The 18,991-nt window shown below is 30.4% G+C and overlaps 1 protein-coding gene, 1 long non-coding RNA gene and 1 pseudogene across 2 annotated transcripts; 2 read left to right on the top strand and 1 right to left on the bottom strand.

Annotated features, from left to right (window-relative positions):
- Positions 1-1,469: 1,469 nt before the first annotated feature.
- LOC9310518 lies at positions 1,470-5,138 on the bottom strand. The gene is made up of 4 exons (XM_002872281.2): positions 4,750-5,138; positions 4,466-4,660; positions 3,961-4,142; positions 1,470-2,023 (listed from the first exon to the last, which is right to left on the bottom strand). The coding sequence occupies exons 1-4, from the start codon at positions 5,039-5,041 to the stop codon at positions 1,715-1,717; spliced, it is 978 nt and encodes a 325-aa protein (XP_002872327.1). The 5' UTR covers positions 5,042-5,138; the 3' UTR covers positions 1,470-1,714.
- Positions 2,067-3,889, top strand: LOC110227719 (annotated as a pseudogene).
- A 6,751-nt stretch (positions 5,139-11,889) lies between the features above and the next one.
- On the top strand, positions 11,890-18,626 carry LOC110227269. The gene is made up of 2 exons (XR_002331058.1): positions 11,890-12,633; positions 18,184-18,626. It is a non-coding gene; the product is annotated as an uncharacterized LOC110227269 (long non-coding RNA).
- The last annotated feature ends 365 nt before the right edge of the window (positions 18,627-18,991 follow it).

The raw sequence follows: 18,991 nt of genomic DNA, 5'->3' as shown, positions 1-18,991 counted from the left end.
TTTATAAGTACTCTCGTTGCGGTGGTTAGTGATTTTTTTCATATAATTACTGTATTTTACAGGTCTTCATAGCCATTGCTACTTATATGTCTTCATCGCCATTGCTATGATATACTCATAGTCAATCTACTAATTATATTTATACTAATTTCTAATCTACCAAATAAATACACCAAATATATACTTGAATTTTTTTTTTTGTTAACACCAAATATATACTTGATTAAAATTCTAAAATCTATTAATCAAATATTTACTAAATATTATTAGAACGTATCAAAATATATTATATAATCTTTTTAATTATAAGAAATATTTCTAATAGTCTTTATAATATTTTATATAACGAAGCTACCCGTGCATGACATGGGATAAAACTTAGTAAATGTACAATTATTTGTTTCCATTTTTATGTAATATATAATATATATTTTTGTGAAATATAAAATTACCCGACTGAATTTAAAAAAATGAAAAACTGCCCTATGTCCATGTCTAGATTGTGGTGTTATTATTTACAATTAAAAGATGTAAGTGAAATATTTTGTACTAAAATTCGTTTTCTTTTGGTCAATTCCTTTATTTGATTATTCTTTCTATCTTTTTTAATATATTTCTTTAGTTTCTATTTAAGTGTTAGGACCTTTAATTTAGAAAAATTTTCCTTTTTAATTTTTTTTTATGTATTTATATTGGAAATACAAAATAACTAACTGTTTTTTGTTTAAATGGAATATTTTTGCCATAATTAAAAGGTGACACATGTCCATGTCTTATAAAGGTCAATTATAATATAGAAATCAAACGTTTTGGATACTACAAATTTATTCTTCCTTTATTTGATTTACTTTCTCTATATTTCAATTTGTTAGATATCTCATTTAGGTAGTCATAGCTTATAATGATATTTTTTAATTGGATGCACTAATATTTTTACTATATACGTTTTTTTATCATGTATTTAATAATCCTAAATTTATATAACACGTAACTTTGTACTAAAACGTTGTTGTTTTGTATCTTCATCTTCAAAAATAAACAAAAGGACGAAAATATTGGCGATTCTTCTATCTTTCCTCTTGCATCTATCCTTTCGCTTTCTCTTCACGTCAATCTATACTAAGAAGATGAAGAAATCGAAACAGAATCTTCCTTCGGGTCCAGCAAAGCTTCCGATCATCGGAAACATACACTAGCTACAAGTAGGGATGTCAATTGGGCTGTCAAGATCCAAATGCGCATGTCCAAATCGACAGCTCCGTTTTCTTCTCTTTCTTTTTTTTTGTTTTCCAAGTGTAAAATATAGATGTCAACCTAAAACGTCAAAATTCATAATTGTTGTTATTTTTTTAAGATGAAATGTGAAATCGATTAATGGTAACAGAAAATTTACAGAGAGTTTGAGATAATATACAAAATATACAAATGTTAATTAGCAACTCTGAATTCGGAATTCCGATTGATCGGAATATCTTGAAATTCCATCAGTCTGAAAATCATCTTATTCAACATTAGCCGTTCCAAATGCTAATTGCTGTATTCATAAATATAATCATACATACCATTTATACTTCAAAATGCATAATGTGCATATCTCAGTGGTAGAGATAATGTGTGTGTGACTGATATTTTCAGATATACAATAATACAGCTCGGAGATTATGTCAAGCTCTCTCTCTCTCTTCTCTCTTTAACGAGAGATGAATGGCTGGTTCTAGAGATTGGTAGCAGAATAAACCGGTGTGGTTTCGAGTAGGTCCTCAAATTTCTTGAGTATGTCTTTTAGAGCATCCATAAACTCCTCTTTTGTAGAAGCATCAGCGGTTTCTTTCTCTTTGTTATTCAACTGAGAAAATATGGTCTCATAGAGAAGAGCCACTTGTTCGTTATCTGAAGATAACGGAGGCAATCCCAACTCTTTTCCATTCTTTATTATCAAAGTCTTTACCCATCCTTTTCCGTTCGACTCTTCCAAAATCGTTTTCTCTACAAGACACTTGAGTTTCTTCTCGTCTCCCAGAATCTGAGAAATATTATTGATCGAGTTGGTCAAAACAAAATCCAAACATACGTTGAAACTGCATGTATCTTAAGCAAAAGAGAGTGGACTATGTTAGTGGTAATTGAGTTTGGTCACATATTTAACATATATTAATATATGTATGAATGTGTATTAACGGGTGTGTGTTAATGAGTTGTGTTATTAAGTTGTCGGTTTCCACAAGTTACGAACGGTTACGACCGTACGACATGTATATAAGTGAATGAGTGTTGTTGTAATAAACCAACAAGTTTCAGATTCAATAAAAAGTTTTTTCGTTTACTTTTCTTCTTTAGAAGAGTCTTATCTCTTACTCTGTTTTTTTATCCTCTTCAAAATACCAACATGGTATCAGAGCTTATTTGGTCTTGGAGCCTGTCCAAGTAAAACAAAGATAAGAAGAATTCCGCTGCGAGAAGAAGAGAAAGATGGAGCCAACATTTCTTACGGTTAGAAACCGAGAAAAAAAAAAAAAAAAAAAAAAAGAGAAAAAGAAGAAGAAGAAGACGTAATAGAAAAGGAAGAACAAGAAGAGGTGGTAACAAGAGAGAGTACCATCAGCCTTCACAAACACATTCAGATGAAGTACCTTCAAGAGGAAGGCTCCAAAAGCGATGAAGAAGATAGGAAATCTTCTCTAAAGGCAATGGAGAAAACGGATGTGGATTTGGAGTTGTGGAAGGAGAATTCTGAAACTTTGTTCAAAGAGGTCTTGGTGAAACAAGACGGAGAAGCCGCCTGTTGTAAGAAACAGGGCAAGGCTTAGTATCAAAAGGTGTTGTTGAGTTGTGAAGAACACTGCAACATGGAGTAAACTTCTGTTGGGAGAACAGTGCAAGGCTACTCAGCAAAAAGGTTCAAGGGAACTGATGAGACGTCATCGAGATGTGATGGTGATCAAAAGAGGACACCATAAGAGGATGCTTACCTCGGAGAAAAATGGAGCACAAGAGGATGCTTACCTCGGAGGAAAATGGAGCATAAGTCGGTTGAAGAGTAAACCAAAGACGACGTGAAGAAGATTCACGCACAAGACGTCATGGAGACGTTATGGTGATCAAAAGAAGACACCGAAGAAGATGTGACGATGTTCACGCACAAGGCGTCTACGTGACGTGATGGTGATCAAAGGAAGACACCAAGCAAAAAGGAGAGATGCTTACCTAAGAGTGAAAGGAAGCATTGGGTTGTTGTAGAGACAATCGAAGAAGACGTGGAGAAGATTCACGCACAAGAAGTCACAGAGATGTGATGGTGATCAAAGGATCACAAATTTGGTGATCAAGAGGTCACCAAAAGGGAATAAGAAGAAGGCTCACCTAAGAGAAAGGGAGTGGAAGAAGGTTGCAAGAACAGCCGTGATAAAAGATCCCGGAGAAGACATGAGGAAAGGTCATGGAGACTTCAAGTAAATCGTAAAAAAGGTCATGGTAAACTTGAAGATGACATGGAAAAGATTTGCGGGAAAGAAAAATTCCAAGAGCTCTTATGTCAAAAGAAAACAAATACAATTGACAAAAGAGTGTCATATTGTGCAACAAAGAGAAAGACAACAACAAGAGGAAGAAGAAAAGGTTGTGAAGAGAAGGAACAAGAAGCAAACTTGGGTATAGACAGAAACTCAATTAAGGGGGAGTGTTAGTGGTAATTAAGTTTGGTCACATATTTAACATATATTAATATATGTATGAATGTGTATTAACGGGTGTGTGTTAATGAGTTGTGTTATTAAGTTGTCGGTTTCCACAAGTTACGAACGGTTACGACCGTACGACATGTATATAAGTGAATGAGTGTTGTTGTAATAAACCAACAAGTTTCAGATTCAATAAAAAGTTTTTTCGTTTACTTTTCTTCTTTAGAAGAGTCTTATCTCTTACTCTGTTTTTTTATCCTCTTCAAAATACCAACAAACTAACCTTATGAATCCTTGATCCAGTGAAAATCTCAACGTTCTGGACAATGGTTATTGGTTTCTCATGAAGGACATCTGCTATATCTCGTAGAACTGGTTGCAATAGTTGTGCAAATTGTGCTTGTCCAAGCTCTTCATCACCATCAGCATCATGCTTCTTAACAATGTCATCTAAGATGGGAAATTCTGTTCCAAACAAGCCCGACTATGTTAAAACACCAATAAGAAATTATCCGAAGGTAACAAAACTAATGGAGAATATTGAATCCTAAACCACATAAACCAAAATGCAGAAACACATGACATAATATACAAGATTGATGCAACACTAAAAACTATGTTAACTGCTAGAAAAATCTCTGGTCTAAACTGATTTCAAAAGGGTTAATTTCAGGGCTCACAGAGGAATCCATGATCTCTCGCGCAACGGGTACAATTCCGTGACTATGAACAAGATTGTAACTTGTAGAATGCAAACTAAAACACAGCAAAGAAAGAACAAACAGAACCTGAGAGTGGAGGAACACCCATTTCAACACCCATATGCACAAGAGCTTTTCGTATCTCGCTTTTACAAAGCTTTCCTTTATCTTCTTCATCCAAATCAGTGAACAAATTCTCTGCCAACATTGCAAAATCATCTTCATCCTCCAAAAACATCTTCAACATAGTCCCATCCAAAATTGACACCACAATTGGAGTCTCTATATAATCACATAAACACCGTATCTTCATAAACAACAACAATCAAAATCACACACAGATCCATCTATCTGAAGCGATTCTACGGTACCTTTAAGAGCATCGGCAACGGCGGAGAAGAAAACTCCGAGTTTCTCAGAAGCTTGTTGTTGATTGAACTCCGTTCGTCGGAAATTGACGTCATCTCCATCGGAAACACGAGAAATCGCTGCGTTTTTGAGATGTGGCGGTAGTGAGAGTCCCGAGAGAGATTGAGAAACCTTAGATTCAGAGATTTCGAGAAGCTGAGCTCCGGTGACGCCGTATTGGAGTTCCGGTAAGTTGAGATCGATGGATCTAAGAAGATCACCGTCGAAGATCGTTAATCCCGCCGAGTTCGACATTGGAGAGATTGAGAGGAAAATCTGAGAGAGTTGAAGTAACGGAGAAAGACCGTTTTGAAAAGTTTTTCGTTTTATTTTCAGTCAACGTAAAACGCTGACTTGTTACGACCGAGAAGATTTTGATACATATAAAAAAGAAAAATTTACTTGTTATAGAAAAGTATGTTTATTATTAGAATATCATATATCTTTTAAAAATTACTTATATGTTTTGAGCATTTGTGTAATTACAATTAATATTTTTCATTAATTTTTTTTTTAATTAATAATTTTTAATTTGTTTTTAATTAAAAATAGTAAATAAAAATTTGATTATCCATGTCATTTAATCCACATCACCAATCTCACATTCCTCAAACTCACATTTAATAATTTTTAGTCTTCCACTTATGTATCTCTCGAACATATTTTTACTAATCTTAATTTAATTGTTGTTATTTGACCAATAAATTTCATATTGTCTTCTCCAAAAAAATGTTGCTTTCCGATCTTTATTATAAATCAGCTGTAAAGTGATGTAACTCAGCCGTAACGTGATGTAACTCAGCCGTAACAGATAATTTACACAACCTTTCGTCTTCCTTGAATGATAACTCAGCCGTGACATGTAATTTAGCGAACCTTTCGTCTTCCCTAAAGCATATAACTCAGCCGTAACATATAATTTACACCCATCTTTCGTCTTCTCTGGAGAATATAACTCAGCCGTGACATGTAAATTTACCGAACCTTTCGTCTTCCCTTAAACATATAACTCAGCCGTAATGTAATTTTACCGAACCTTTTGTCTTCCCTGGAACATATAACTCAGCTGGAACATGTAAATTGACCGAACCTTTCGTCTTTCCTTAAGCATATAACTCAGCCGTAATGTAATTTTACCGAACCTTTCGTCTTCCCTGGAACATATAACTCAGCCGTGACATGTAAATTGACCGAACTTTTTGTCTTCCCTTAAGCATATAACTCAGCCGTGACATGTAAATTTGCCGCAAAACAATAAGAGGCGCAACATTTCGTCTAACTTTATCATCGAGCACCAACTTTACAAGTTTTTCGTGCGTTGTTTCCGCATCTATCTGCACAACTCTACACCCTCTTTCATCGGTGTTAAATACGTATTTATGTTTCTATACCCAATTACCGGAACCAGATCAACCATATCGGGAGAAGGATGAAAGAAATTGAAGAAGAATGAGGAAGACGATGAGGAATTGGAAGTTCCGTTGATGTGAAAAACTCAGGTGAAGAAGACGAGTTGAAAAAATTTGGCCCTATTTTTTTGTCCTTTGATGATGATGACATGGAATGTTGCATCCACGTCATTTTTTAATTGATAAAGTGGCAAGTAAGCCACCAAACGAAAATGTAAATCAGCCACCAAACAAAACTTTAACTCAGTCGCAACATGAATACTATTACAGTAATTAAAAAACAAAAAAAACGGCAGCCAAATTCAGCCGTTTACTGTCGTAACTCAACCAAAACTATTTAACTCAGCCGTGTCGTTTAATAAGTCGGCCGTTATTGCATGTTATTCTAGTAATTAATCTTTCGCTACTAAGTCAGCCGTAATAAGGCCGAGTTTTCCGTTAATCCAGCTCATTACGGCTGATTTATGACACTCGAACATAAATCAGCCGTAACGTCATCCCATAACTAAGCCGTCTTTGATAACTCAGCCAGCCGGAGAAAGTTAAGTCAGCCGTGTCGAAGCAATAACTCAGCCAAAAAATTGACAAATCAACCATCGGGTGAAAACTCAGTCGTAACTTAGGTTGGGTTATGCTCGAAAGTCAGCCATTTTATCATAACTCAGACATATTTCAGTAAGTCAGCCGTAACTCCAGGCTGGGTTATACTCGTAAGTCAGCCGTTTGCTCATAACTCAGCCATTTTTCTTAAATCAGCCGCAACATACCGTAACTCAGCCGTCACTGCCGCTATATCGCTTGACGGCTGAGTTCATTAATACACGTCAGCGATTTCTGACGTGGCGACGCGGCTTTGCTGACGTGGCAGTGGCATTCTTTGTAATTACGTTTTTTCCTATAACGTTTAACAGGGGCACGCTGGGTATAAAAAATATACCCGAAATATGATAGTAATAAAAAAAAGATCTGTATGTTTATGGTAATTTCATATAAAATGTATAACATCTGAGTAAATCTCCCTATAAAAAATTATGCAGAGAGAATTATGATTTTGTGTAGTCTCTTAATTGTAATGGATTTTGGTGAGTAAAGAGGACAAATTTTCACTTCTTAGAGCATTTCCAATCCAACGCTATATTTGCCTCTAAACTCTATTTTAGAGGCAAATCTACTCCAACCCATCTATTCACACCTTTAAAATAGAGATCTCTATTACGTGGTATTGTGAAACCCAACGAATCATGAAACCCTTTCTGAATTACGTGGAATCCTTCCTGAAATTCATGAATTCATGAAATCCTTCCTGAAATTCATGAATTCATGAAATCCTTCCTGAAATTCATGAATTCATGAAATCCTTCCTAAATTATGTGGAATCTTTCCTGAATTTCGTTGAATCCTTCATAAATTTCGTGTAATTCTATCAGGAATCCTTTCCTGAAATTCAAGGAACCCTTCTTGAATTTCTTGATATCCTTCCTGAATTTTGTGGATTTTTTTGCGGTAAAAGTTAGACCGGATTTTTTTTTTGCGAGAATATGGTGAAAAAAAAGAAATTTTGGCGGGAAAATTTTGATAAATTATTTTGGCGGGAAAATATTTGTACGTTGTGGAAATTTTTTGGCGAATTTTGGCAGAAAATTTTCAATTTTATTTATTTATTTATTTTAATTAAACTAATTATTCATATTTAATATTTAATTAAATTTTATAGTACTATTTGTGGAAAATTTCAAATGTAATGCTATTTTTGGAAGAAAAACTTATTTTAATGTTATTTTTGTCAATCTCCCATTAAAAATACAATTTAAAATTTAATTTTTTAGTTAAAAAATTGATCTGCGGTGTACCGCAGATTAAAATCTAGTCTATATATACATTTTTGAAGTACAAATATGAAATAAATCCTGGAGAATTTTATCAATTAATTAATATTACAAAATATTTTTGAAAAAATACATTTTCGAAGTACATTTTAGTCATTGTCATAAATGTTTATCAATTAATTAATATTACAAAATATTTTTGAAAAAATCTTTTAGAACTTTGGCTTCCAAATATGTTAATAAATTAATTTTGTTTCTAAATTTTCCTAAAACATCTCTACATAATTTAAACATTAATATATGATTCTTCTTTCACTTCTATATGATCTTAAAGTAATTTATTTTGAATTTATATAAAATACATATAATTAATAAAATAATACATTTTTCTGCATATAATGTGATTCAAATTTTTAAAAACGGACATATATTACTCAATCGATGAAGAAAAAATAAGTTGTACAATGCCCCATATTGCTTAAAAAAATAACTAATTCAGAATGTCTTAGCGAATCAATAAGTTATTGGAATGTAAGAACAAATTGGTGGAAGTTGAAATCGAGAGCAAGAGCCGGGCTTGGGCTTGGGAATCAAGGGAGGTTGATATCAAGCAGAGGGAAGACCTAGTTTTTGAAAGAGAACATGACTTGGAAGTTCAATCAATAGCATTGGCAGAGAAAGATATTAACCTTAAGACAACTCTGCTGGAGAGTGAAAAGGAACGGCTTAGAAAATTTGAAAATGGGAATTGATGATACGTGAACATGTTTCAGAACAACCACCACTCCTGAGGATTTCACGACCACCAGGTATCTTTTCTTTCTTACCTTTTTAAAAAAATCATAAATCATAATAATTTTGTTTTTCAAAAAAATAATTTGATTTTTACTAAAATTTCAAACAAATTTAACACTTAAACTTTAAGAAAATAATTAATGATTTCTAACTAAAACAATGCTAATTTCACTATTATATTTTCAAAATTAGTTTAAGTGTTCAATTTTAAAAACGTCGAAAACAAACCGCGCCTATGCATTCTGTCCTTAGTTGGTCCGTAAGCTTTGGTGTTCGAAGTTCGGCACGTTTTCACGTAATAGAAATTTAACACTTAAACTCATTTTTACTAAAATTTAAAACAAATTTAACACTTAAACTTTAAAAAAAAAATTTAACACTTAAACTCATTTTTACTAAAATTAAACTAAAATTTAAAATAATTGAACTCATTTAATACTTAAACTAAAATTTAATACTTAAACTAAAATAATTTAATAATTAAATTAAAATTTAAAACAAATTTAACAATTAAACTCATTTAATAATTACACTAAAATTTAACACTTAAACTAAAATAATTTAAAACAAATTTAACACTTAAAACTAAAATAATTTAACTTATTTTGTACAATGCCCCATATTGTTCAGAATTATACTATAAAATGACCAAAATGATTATGAATACAAAACGGAGTTATATGGTGAGACGGATTTGGATCGATATTAATACGGGACGGTATACCACGGGTGAAACCTAAAATTAAAAATAAAAATATAATCATATAATCTTAAATACTAAATAAACCAAACAAGAGAATGCCATTGTCATAAATATTTATCTATTAATTAATATTACCAAATAGTTTTGAAAAAATCTTTTAGAAACTTTGGCTTCGATATATGGTAATAAATTGATTTTGTTTCTAAATTTTTCTAAAACATCTCTACCTAATTTACACATTAATATATGATTCTTCTTTTACTTCTATATGATCTTAAAGTAATTTATTTTGAATTTATATAAACTACATATAACTAATAAAATAATACATTTTTTCTGCATATAATGTGATTCAAATTTTTAAAAACAGAAATATATTACTCAATCGATAAGAAAAAATATGTGTACAATGTCCCACATTGCTTAAAAAATTGGGCAATGGTTCAGAATCATATTATAAAAGGACCAAAATGGTTCTGAATACAAAACGGAGTTATATGGTGAGACGGGTTTTGATCGATATTAATATGTGACGGTATACCACGGGTGAAACATAGAATTAAAAATAAAAATATAAGTATATAATCTTAAATACTAAACAAACCAAACAATATTAACAAAACAAATATAACTTAAAATTTAAAAATTTTAGGTAAAAACAATCGACCCGCAATATACCGCGAGGTAATTTTTTTGATAGAAAATAATATCAAATTATGATAATAGTCCATGATTATAAATGCTTGCCAATATTAACACTATATCATTTCTACACCTACGAACTTTTAAGTACACATATTTCAACTATATTAATTATAATATAAAATAATTAAATGAGAATTTTTTTTTATAACATCAATTTAAAAATCCAATAAGTTATAAATTATTATATGAAATACATAAAATACAATTTTGCCGGCGATGTACCGCGGGTTAAATCCTAGTGTACATTACTAGGAATTAAAAATAAAAAATAATAAGGGATTAATTTTGATATACGGTTTAAATCATATTGTTGAAAAATAAATCTGAAGTAGAATAGATTTTTGGGTGTCTCTGTCTAATTCATCATACATTAATTAATGTTTGTGATTCAGTAATTTTGGTGCAGGGGGTCACACCGTCACAAGTGATGTATTTATGGAGACAATTTCAGAGAATTTTCAATTCCAGTTGTGATATACTCTTTGGATTTTCTCATGTGAAATATATAGGGAAATTGTTAAAAATACTCATTTTGGTGTGCCCTTTTTCAAAAATGTCCATTTTAGATGTCCATTTTAAAAAATGCTCCTTTTTAAATCTGAAATTTTTATAAAGTTTTATTAGGTTTATAAGGTACTTATGGATTGTAACTACTACTTGAAGACTCGATCCAAGTATTTATAAGGTTTTATAAGGTGTTTTTAAAGGTTTTACAAGTTATTTTAAAGGATTTTTAAGGTTTTTCAAAGGTTTTACAAGATATTTTAAAGGTTTTTAAAGGTATTTAAAATGCATTTATAAGGTATTTATAAAGTATTTATAAGATTTTAGATACATAGAAATGAAGTTTGTGTATGTTTTAATAATGTTACATACATATTTGGGTAAATCTTATATTTTTAAGAGCATTTTTTATAAGGTTTTAAATAATGGGCATTTTTTAAAAGTGGCATTGAAAAATGGACATTTTTGCAAAAGCCCCAAATATATATGTGTATGTGCCTAAATTATATTTAAGAAATTTGTATGTGGTTGTATATATCTAAGAGGATCGTTGAATAGACTAGGAGTTTTGCATGGTTGGCTGCTTCTTATGATCCCACTAGTTCTTCTCTTTATGCTTCCTATTCTCTTGATAACTTTTCGTTAGCTTTCTTTCTCTTCTCTGTATTTGTTCCATAACTTGTTCTGTCCTTACAATTGATTTCAATGTTTAGTGATGACCGTGTTTTAGAATAGTTCTTTCTGTTTACGAATGAACTCAGACAATAATCAAGATTCCTTAGAAATGTAGGATAATGCATATTCATGTCATAGTGATAAACCATAAGCTTTAGTGAGAGGAGATGATATCTGATACGGAATGTTTTGCCACACATATGTCAAACTGGGGAAGCTCCTTCACCTTGAATTACCTTAAAACAGACAAAGGAGAACAATCAGCATATGTGACCAAGATACGAGATTAATCATTATATTCCAAAACCAAAACAAATGAATCATTCCGGTAACGAATCTCCCCTCCGCTCAAGCCTTGCGTCGGAGCTTCGCTTGACGGAGTTAGGCTTCTATATTCAAGAGATGGGCTTTCATTTTTTTTTAATGATAAGCTTCAGCCTATAAAGCCCAACCTCAAAAAGGACAAGGGTTTTGAGCATGTGTGTTGCCATATTTGTGTACAAGCATAAACATCTCCCTCTTCATTTAGACCCGTAACCTAAGCCGCCAAGGGAGGGAGAGAAGAGAATTGTCTTGACGCAAAGTCACCATAACCGAAATCACTCCGTTCATCACCGTCTATCACCGGAGTCGTGATCGTCTTCACCGGCTTCTTGGGTAAGGAATCCTAACGCTATTTTTTCTCTTCCTCTTAGTGGTCTCTATCTCTGCCGTGTAGATTTGTGGTTTAAGTTCAAAGTTTCTCATTTTTAGTGAAAGAGAGGAAGGAGATAACAGTTTAGAGGTTTTGGAGACTTATTTCCCGTCAAATCCGCAGGAATTAGATCAAGATTTTGACGTCACTAGATACATCTCGCTGCAAGGAAGCCATAGCAACTGACAGATTGACAAACGGAGGTATAGTCCATTCGCTATTCATCACACAAGTTGATGAAGAATCACTGGTTATGATTCCAGGAAAAACTGTTTCACATAAAATTCCAGGTTAAAGTTGGGGTTTTGGGAGAGAATTCCGGTCAAATCTGAGCGCTCTAGGTAATATCGACGGTGGTTATTAATAGAGGAGGTGTCAGGGAAGTCGCCTAAGCCGTCAAAGTCGCTGGAAAAGGTACATCCTAACCACCATGACGTTTGCTTGATGCGCAAGAAACATATGAAACTGGTTTGATTTGATTTAATCTCCCTGTGGAAACTCTTCAATTTGGTAAATGCAGCAGAGGCTCGTCGGAGGTACGCACTAACCTACTCTCTTATTATTATTATTATTATTATTTTTTAATGATTCAGCTCATTTATTTAACCTACGAAAATAAATGTTAACATTAGTAGTTAACTAAATTAAAAACAATTTATAGTTGCAAATGAAATCATAATAATCTTCTTGTAATAAAATTAGACTTAGGATTACGTTTCTGAATAACCAAAATCTTTTGCATAATTGAAATAAAGATGAGCTTTTGGAAACAAACTTGAATCAGAAAGAAGATCCTGAAGGTTCCTCGATGAGGAAGAAGTTGCGTCTCTTGCACCATGAAAATTATAAAGCTTAAAATTTATTCAACAATACAGCAGTTGCAAATGATATATAAAGTATGCACAGTTTGGTGAGGTCTATTAAAAAGAACGCAACAAAAATTAGAAAGAAAAAAAGGAAAAACAAGTATTTAAAATAAACCTAATCAAGAACATGTCTATTGATATCTCGAATATGAGAATGATAATCACCAAGGAAGAACTAAATAAAACAAAGCTACATATTCTACATGCGATTCTAATTATTGTAAGTAGAAATAAAGGCCAAGCATCTGTGGTCTAGTGGCAGAAGAAGCTTTGGGAAAGGGTGAAACTCCCAAACCTGAGTTCGATTCTCTCTGGAAACAAAAACACATTTGTTTGGGAAGTCTGTCAGTTGGGCTTTGGCCCAATTGGTTTACCTGGTAGCCAGAAATGCAGGCGGCCTGACTACCCCTGGCACTTAGTCGGAAGGCATTCCAAACTCGGGATAGGCAGAGTGGTAGCCCGTAAAGGCCTAACCGTTAACACGGTGGACCAGTCCACTATGTAGCACCACGGTGCGTTCCTACCAGGGCCGACCGGATAGCCGATAGGGTTTATAAAAAAAAAAAAAAGTAGAAATAAGGCAACGCTTTTTGCTGACATGATGTTATTGCCAATACCATTAGGGTTTTATATTGTCCTTTCCATGCATATAAAAGAATTAATTACGGATTTTTCCCTTTTTTATAATTGCATTTATGGATTTTGCCTTTTTTGAATAATTTATGGATTTTGCCCTTTTTTAGACTCCAAAAATATGATTTAACATGCGTTTCATTCGTTATGTTTGGTTTTAGTCGGTTCCAGTTGTTCTTAGGGTTTAGTATTTGGTATAATGTACGTATTTTTGCAAAAAGAAAATCATAAATACGTACATTTTTAAGTGTTAAAAAATGGCAAAATCTATAAATTATTCAAAAAATAGCAAAATCCATAAATGTCATTATAAAAAAGAGCAAAATCCGTAATATTCCCCATATAAAAAGGCTAAAACAAGATATTTTATAATACAATAGTATATATGGCGACTTATTTATTTATTTTATTTGTATGAAATAAGCCTCCATTACACCAAAATATGTGAGAATATGTCACTTCAGAGACAGAACAAATGACCATAATTACATATTCCAAGGTGCATTAATTACAATATTGTCTCCACGATTCGTAGAAAGATACTATACCAAATATTTTTCAAATTTAGTTTTATAATGAAATCAATAAATTTATTTTCTTACTACAAATAACGCTATCAATATATTATACAACCATCTGTTATTTAACTTCCTTAACTAATCACATAAATGATTTTTTTTTATGCAAAATTAAAACCAGAAATCCAAGCGATGACATCTTTCTATGCTCACTAGGATCGGACCCGCGGTACACCGCGGGAGAATATTATTTTTTAAATATAGTATTTTTAAGTTAATTTTAATATTTTATATTTTTAGTAGAGAAAATTGTGTAGGTATATATAAATATTCATAGTGAATAATAGAGAGAAAAAATGATAAATTGGTTACAATTAAAATATGTCATATTAGTTATGATTTACCCGGAAAGTGGAAATTTGAAATCTTGCTAGTGAATGTTTTAGGAGTAAGGAGAATATTGTGTTTATAGGAAAACATATACTTAAGCCCGCATTTGTATGAAACATCTATATATACATTTTTGGATGACTTTTAGCAAATAAATCCTGGAGTTGGAATGTATTTACGGATGAATGCCATTGGCATTAATTATTTAAATTTGAAAAATATTAATTAAAGATATTACCAACACGATTTCGAGAATCATAAATTCATATCTTCCTTAATTTTCTGAGTCATTAATGTGATAATCTTTAGGAAATATTTCTCTGTAAAAAAAAAAATCCACATTAATGAAGGCATTAAAATCGACACTAACAATTAAATTATTTAGATATTCAATTATTTTAAGATTCTTATATCTTATTTGATATTTTTTTTTAATATCTCATTCTTTAATTACTGCGTTTAGAATTTATTGGTTGTTACCTATTTTTTGGTGAAATTTATTGGTTGTTACTTAATAAGTAATTATGGTGCGTTTATTTTAGTTAATATCTAATTTAAAGGATTTGTTTTCTTTTATTATTAATAAACGAATAACATGTATAGAAATAAAAGATTTTTCTTGCGACTCCATAATAAAAATATTAAACTCTTATTTTCTACATTTCTTACACATAATATCCTCTTATTCAATAACAAAAAATATATATTGCATATTTTTAAAAATATTTATAATATTTAAATTATATAAAAAGTTTTTAATATTAATATTATTTCAACTCTATACAAATTTAACATATATGTATATATATCTTATGGGAACCATTTAAAAGAAATTTTTAAATTGACTTGAATTATATAGCTTTTAAATAAAAGTATTATTAAAAAGAAAATTAACTAAATGATGTTTAATTTCACGGGACGGGTAATATGATGGGACAGGTTTGGGTTGATATTTATAAAAGATAGTATACCACGGGTGAAATCCTAAAATTAACAATCAAAATAATCTATCAAACAAATTACATTTTGATTTTTTTAAGAAAATATAGCCCTGCGGTGTACCGCGGGTTAAAATCTAGTAGTATATCAAAACAAACAAAGAATACGGAAAGAATTAAAATCGTAGAAACATTATAGCATGATTATCAATGAGCTCTTAATAATAGCTTTTAGGAATATGTAAATAATAAATTTGTAAAAAGTTTTCTCTTACAGCCATTTTTGGCTCTTAGGTAAGGAACGTTTCTTAACAATAATACCCATTTGCAATTTAACTAAATATATTTTATTACTTAAGATTCTTCTAAGAACCTATTGATAATCATGGTCTTACATCATTAATAACAAATAGAGACTACACAATGAAAAATAGAAATTAGATTGCACGAAAACTGAAGCATAGATGTTAAGAGAAGTTTGTGAGGATGAGTGAAAAAGATGACCTTGTCATTTCTTAAATAGACATTAGATAAGCTAGGGTTTCCTAAAAAAAAAATATTCGATTTATGTTTTGTTAAACAACTAAAGATACAGGAATTTTGGTATATATTTAGTTTTTGATATTATTGTTACAATAACTCTATTTTACAGGAATATCCCATGTAAAATATATTATTTTAAGATTACAATATTCAATTTACTTGCCAAAGAAGATTATTTGATTACTTGTTTTTTAGAAGAAAACAATCTATATTCAAAATCTCTAATAATTATGACGAATAATTTATTTTTTTCCTAAAATAAAATTTTGAACCCCTAAATCATGTTATTATCATAAACGTATAATGTAGATTTTACCATCATCGTTCCTAAAAATCTACAAAATTTTCAAATTATTAGTATGTTAATTACCATAAAAATTTTTGTTACCATAAATTTGAGTAGCTAAGAATTAGTTCCAAAAATATATGAAAAAGTAATGTACAAAATTAATGTAGGATAAAAATCGGAATATGCTTTAAGTTTGTTTGCAAGATCTTGAGTTTTTAATGTTATCGGTATTTAGTATCTACATATACATTTTTACAGGGTTTTTTTGCATTAATTCATTTGGATCCGGGTTTTACCCGGGTTTAACTCTATCCGGATCTTGGATAAAGAATTTTAGGAATGTTGTCTTAAAACCACATTAATTCTTAATTAACACCTAAATTGGAAATATATATAATATATCTAAACTAACCATATTTGTTATTTACCTTAACTACTTCTAACCATAATTATTTAACTATTTATTTCTATATAGAAAGAATATGTGATTAAAATAAATATTTTGTAAAATATTTATTTGGGAAAAAATTGTTCATACGAAAATAATTTATTTTGTTATAAAAATTAATATTTGTTATTTGTAATTAAATTACATAAATAATAATAATAATTTGTCTACACCATCAAATGAAAATAGTTAGTTATTTAATTTTTTATTTAATATTACGTAATTTTTAAAAAATAAATTCAACAATATAATGTCAATGGGTTTAATTCTAAAGATTTGAAAATATTAAAAAAGATACTAACCAAAAATTATCTATCCTAATTTGTTTCTAACAATTTGGACACAAATCTTTCAAATCTTTCGAAAATTTAATGTGATCACATTTGTTACTAAAATCTCGATTATATTCCTAAAAATCTCGAGAAGATCTTCATTTAAATCTGCAAATTATAATTTATGAATTAAATAAACTAACAATACGAATATTCCTAATATATTCGAGTACCATAACGAAATTAATTCTTTAATTATACATATATTTTCGAAATTATCTTAAATGCTTATCATTCCAAAAATTAAATTGATTTCGAATATTTTCACAATCTAAATTAATTACTATAACATACTTTATCTCAACTATTGTTCCTAAAATATTGCTTAAATCTCGATTTTAAAGAAACTAATTACTCTATATATATTTCGAAATAATTAGATTTGGATCCTTTCTTTATTTGAACGGTTTATCAAAATTATATTCCTATAATAGATTGTAAAACATTAATGCACTATTACGAGAATATGAATTTAAAGGAAAATCTTTGATATTAATACTCCTAATAAATAGCCGATTTTAATTGCAAAAATCTTTCATATTAATGCTCTGAATAAATATGCAGATTTTAACCGTATATAATAATTGCAATTCACATTTCTTGCCTAAATAAAATGAACTATATTAATTCCGTATTCAATCCACCTAAAAGATTTAGGAAATTTTCTCATGATAAACGATATTTAAAGATATTATCCTAAAATGGTTAGGAATATATGTAGCATATTCTAGATTTGTGATAATTTAAAGATTTTCGAATATATCAACGCCTTGCTAATCAAGATTTTGGATATTCTCTAACACAAAACCCTACTAACCTATCATAACTCTATAAATACTTGATTGTTTCTACTACTTCTGAACACACAAAACACCAGTTGCATTCTTTAACTTTCCAATTTCTAATCTTAATGTGTTGTTTGATTTAATTTCTTGAAATTGGATTCGATTAAACTTTGAATTTTTGTTTATAGGTTTAGAAATAAATCTATTTTGAATTTTCTACGTCAATCATTTTATGAAATTTGAGGAAAAAGATACAATTCCTTTTTTATATTCATCAATTCTTTTGTTCATATACATCGCTAGAGTCTTTGGATATTATTAACTTTTTTTTTGTTCGTGTGCAGATTCTTTGTGGTCGATCATGTTGGTGATGAGTTACGACTACTCTCAATGCTAGATGCTTTGGTAACAAGTTAATTTCTATATAATATGGATTTTCCACTTACAGATTTGGAATGTCAGATTTTGTGAGTTGAAAAACTATTTATGTTTCAAAGTGTATATCTAAGCTATACAAAAGAAGTATATTTGACATCTTTTTCTCTTTTTATATTTGTGACTGTAGCCATTAAGAGTATAAAATATCTGCAAAAGATGAAGACCAACATAGAGACACCAATTTGTATCAAAAACAGGCAATTACTCATTTGACTAACTCTGGTTGTGTTATACGTACGTTTATTATTCTTTCAATTTGCTAACGACCTTATATGTGACTATTTAGTAGAGCTGCTGATTTGTATAGGCAGATTCTTCAGCTAAAGCCATTGCTGGAGTACTTTATTAAAATTTCTGACTCAAAAAATTTATATGTTTTGTTTTATATACGTTTATTATATTTTCACTTTCACTTTGGCTAATGATCTTATGTTTGACTATTTAGTAGAGCTTAGCCTAAGGTGCATTAAGTGAATGCACCATTTTACTAAAAGCAATAGACACAGTGAACAAAGTATCATCCATCTGTTTTCATATATTATACTTGATTTGACAAAATTCATGTTTGCTTTTTTATTGTATTCAAAGCAATAATAATCATATTGAGCTTACATTTTTTGGGTGTGAAAGTAGCTTGATTACATAAAAACTCCAAAATCAGAAACGTATAAGAACGGTTGAAGAAGACGAGAAGGTTCTCAAAAGAGATTTTTA

Source organism: Arabidopsis lyrata, assembly GCF_000004255.2.
Source record: "Arabidopsis lyrata subsp. lyrata unplaced genomic scaffold ARALYscaffold_6, whole genome shotgun sequence".
In the NCBI taxonomy this organism is placed as follows: Eukaryota; Viridiplantae; Streptophyta; class Magnoliopsida; order Brassicales; family Brassicaceae; genus Arabidopsis; species Arabidopsis lyrata.
This window is presented reverse-complemented; position numbering and strand designations above follow the sequence as displayed.